Source organism: Pollicipes pollicipes, unplaced genomic scaffold (genome assembly GCF_011947565.3).
Source record: "Pollicipes pollicipes isolate AB1234 unplaced genomic scaffold, Ppol_2.1 Scaffold_7231;HRSCAF=8579_pilon_pilon_pilon, whole genome shotgun sequence".
NCBI lineage: Eukaryota > Metazoa > Arthropoda > Thecostraca > Pollicipedomorpha > Pollicipedidae > Pollicipes > Pollicipes pollicipes.
This window is the reverse complement of record NW_023597034.1, coordinates 5,734,484-5,737,108: the sequence shown is the minus strand read 5'-3', so window position 1 is coordinate 5,737,108 and position 2,625 is coordinate 5,734,484. Positions and strand designations below refer to the sequence as shown.

General features: G+C 52.2%; 1 protein-coding gene across 1 annotated transcript; it reads left to right on the top strand.

Annotated features, from left to right (window-relative positions):
• The first annotated feature begins 50 nt into the window (after positions 1-50).
• On the top strand, positions 51-2,486 carry LOC119109298 (threonine synthase-like 2). The gene is made up of 3 exons (XM_037232895.1): positions 51-163; positions 554-712; positions 2,257-2,486. The coding sequence occupies exons 1-3, from the start codon at positions 100-102 to the stop codon at positions 2,484-2,486; spliced, it is 453 nt and encodes a 150-aa protein (XP_037088790.1). The 5' UTR covers positions 51-99.
• Positions 2,487-2,625: the final 139 nt, after the last annotated feature.

Genomic DNA, 2,625 nt, shown 5'->3' with positions numbered 1-2,625 from the left:
GCGCTCCGTCCGCCCGGGCCCCCACTGACGGGCACTGCGCCGGCGCGCGGCAGTCGGCGTAGGTCGTCGGCGTCCGTCAGTTGTGTTGGCGGGGGCACCATGAAATACCAGAGCACGCGCGGCCGGGAGAAGGGCGTCTCGTTTAGGGATGTGCTATTTGCCGGTGAGTAATGTGAGCACTGAGCGGTGATGTCCACTTGTTGGTTTGTGTATTCCGAATTAGATGTATCAGCCGCATCGGCTGTCAGCACATTGTTACGTGATGAACGGTCATCACACGTGGATGTGAAGACGTGGGTGTGCATGACGCTGGAAGATGGCACAATATTTGTGCAGAGCTCTCATGAAAGCTGCGTGTCCGGCGCCGTGCTCTGTCACTGGCCTGCGTTAGCGACACCTTAACCTGGTCATGTTCCCAGAGAATACTCACCAGCTCACACCACGATGCTCAGAATGCTCACGGGATCGGCGGCCTTTCCTCGTGACGTCTGTTTAGCGTTTCGAGGCGGGGTTCGACAGCGTATGTATATGACTGAGCGACGGGCCGTCCCAGGGTACAGCAAGGACGGCGGTCTCTACTTCCCGGAGCGGATCCCACGCGTTACGCAGGACCAGCTGCGGGAGTGGTCCCAGCTCAGCTATCCGGACCTCCTGGTCGAGATTCTCTCCCTGTACGTGGACGAGTCGGAGCTCACGCGCGACCAGATCAAAGGTAACCCGGCCCAACATGGGATCGACTCTGTCCTGGTGCCTCGCCTCAGGTACTGAGCTGTCCAACTGAGACCCACTGGCTCACGCGTGCTGCAGTCGGAGAATGTCAGGACCCACGTGAGGACTCACTTGTCCCATCTTGGCGAGTTTCACAAACGGTGTTTTGGCTTAACATGCCCAAACTTGTCGGCATATACAAGGCCTAGTTACAAGACATATTGGCTAACATGCTGGCACACATACTTCCCTTCTACCGACCTAGCCGCGCGACATTGACTGCATTGCATATCGGACCTCAGATTGACAAACTGGGTTGCCATTTTTTCGCTGGCATTTATTCAGCAACCAATCATAATGGTTGTGGGTTTGTATCACAGATAAGATATCTGGCAAAATTCGCTACTGATCCACTCAGTAATTTTCTAGCCTCTAAAATATTTTTCTAGTCTTATTAGTCTCTAAAGAAATTATCTAGAGTCTCTAAAAGGATGAATGATAAGTGACCAATGAAACAATGAAATGGTGACCAAATGGAGCCCTTCGAAATTGAATGCCACGCTTTTTACACAAAACATGAAAAACGCTTGGTCTTTTTTAGCTAATCCGACTGGTGAGAGGCAGACTCAATATCAGCGTGACAATCGCTCGAGACAGTCTGGTATCTGATAGCTGCCTACGGGCAAAATACGAGGTAAGGAGTCTCCAGTTTCAAGGTGCTCGCTGAGACTCTGGTCTGAGTCATCAGTTGCGGAGCCTTCAAAAACTATTCTTAGCCTGCGGCTGCGATGGCCGCTTTTTTGGTGGAACGAGGCCTACTGATCGTCATTACATAAATTTTCTACGGACTCAGTATCCAGCGTGGAGGACCAGAAATGTTAGATGTTTTACCAAACTTGAATTACTTACCCTTTATATATTGGATGTAGGTGAGCCCGACCGCGAGTATTCTATACACATTCACACAACACTTCAAAAGGCAAAGTTCTTGTAATAATTCCACGCCATACGACCATAACTTCTACTTTAACTTCTGAAGGAAAGCGTGGTCCACCATGCAGTTGACATTCCCAGCACAATGGCGCATGCGAAGTCAAAATATGGAGAGGTCTGTGAGCCGCACAAAGGGCAGTACATAAACAATACACGCATGCCAAATCTCACGCACACGTGCAGCACATATCGGGCTCAAAGGCTGAATTGTTTCTGTCCCTCACAACCTTGCCCGATGGCAGCTTGTTCTCGCATGATTGCATCACCTTGGGACGGACAATATTTTGTCAAACTGAGCGTAATGTCGAGCAGTTCTGGAAAGTGCTCTGTCAGGTCCCACCATCCTGTCGCTGAACATGCTGCTGCGCTAGCTGTCTGGACATGATCACCTGTCACGACACTCAGGCCTGTGCTTACGTTAGTACCAGAACGCTATCTTGAAGCTCCTCGCTCTGAATGTCGGCAGCACGCTGTTTTGAGGGTTGAAGATCGGCATAGTAATCCGTCGGAGATCTTCTGGAGAGGTGTGTCGAGTTGGTCATCTGTGCCCCTCAGATGTGGCGGCCGGGGCCTTCTCCAAGTTCGAGTTGCCGGAGGTGATGCGGATAGCCGAGCTGGGTGACGAGCTGCGCGTCTCGGAGCTATTCCACGGGCCGACCTTGGCCTTCAAGGACCTCGGGCTGGGCGCCGTCGGACGGCTGGTGCAGGTGGGCCCGCCTTACGCCGACAATCTGCTGGGCCTTTCTTCCGTCGGAGTGTTGTTTGGGACGGCTGCTGGCGGCTGACTCGTGCTTCACTCTGCATTGATTCGGCATTGATTCCGGAGCCAGACAAATCTTTGCTAGGCCACGGTGGCATCGTTTCTTTTCGAGGTTTGATGTGAGTCGTAGTCAGAGTGTAGTCAGCCCAATTGGCCAGGAATTG

What these genes read in the sequence shown, in the direction of transcription:
- LOC119109298 (XM_037232895.1), top strand. Translation starts at nt 100, where the DNA reads ATGAAATACCAGAGCACGCGCGGCCGGGAGAAGGGCGTCTCGTTTAGG. An exon ending in TAGGGATGTGCTATTTGCCG is followed by an intron (nt 164 to 553) that starts GTGAGTAATGTG and finishes GGGCCGTCCCAG; the next exon opens with GGTACAGCAAGGACGGCGGT. An exon ending in CACGCGCGACCAGATCAAAG is followed by an intron (nt 713 to 2,256) that starts GTAACCCGGCCC and finishes TGTGCCCCTCAG; the next exon opens with ATGTGGCGGCCGGGGCCTTC.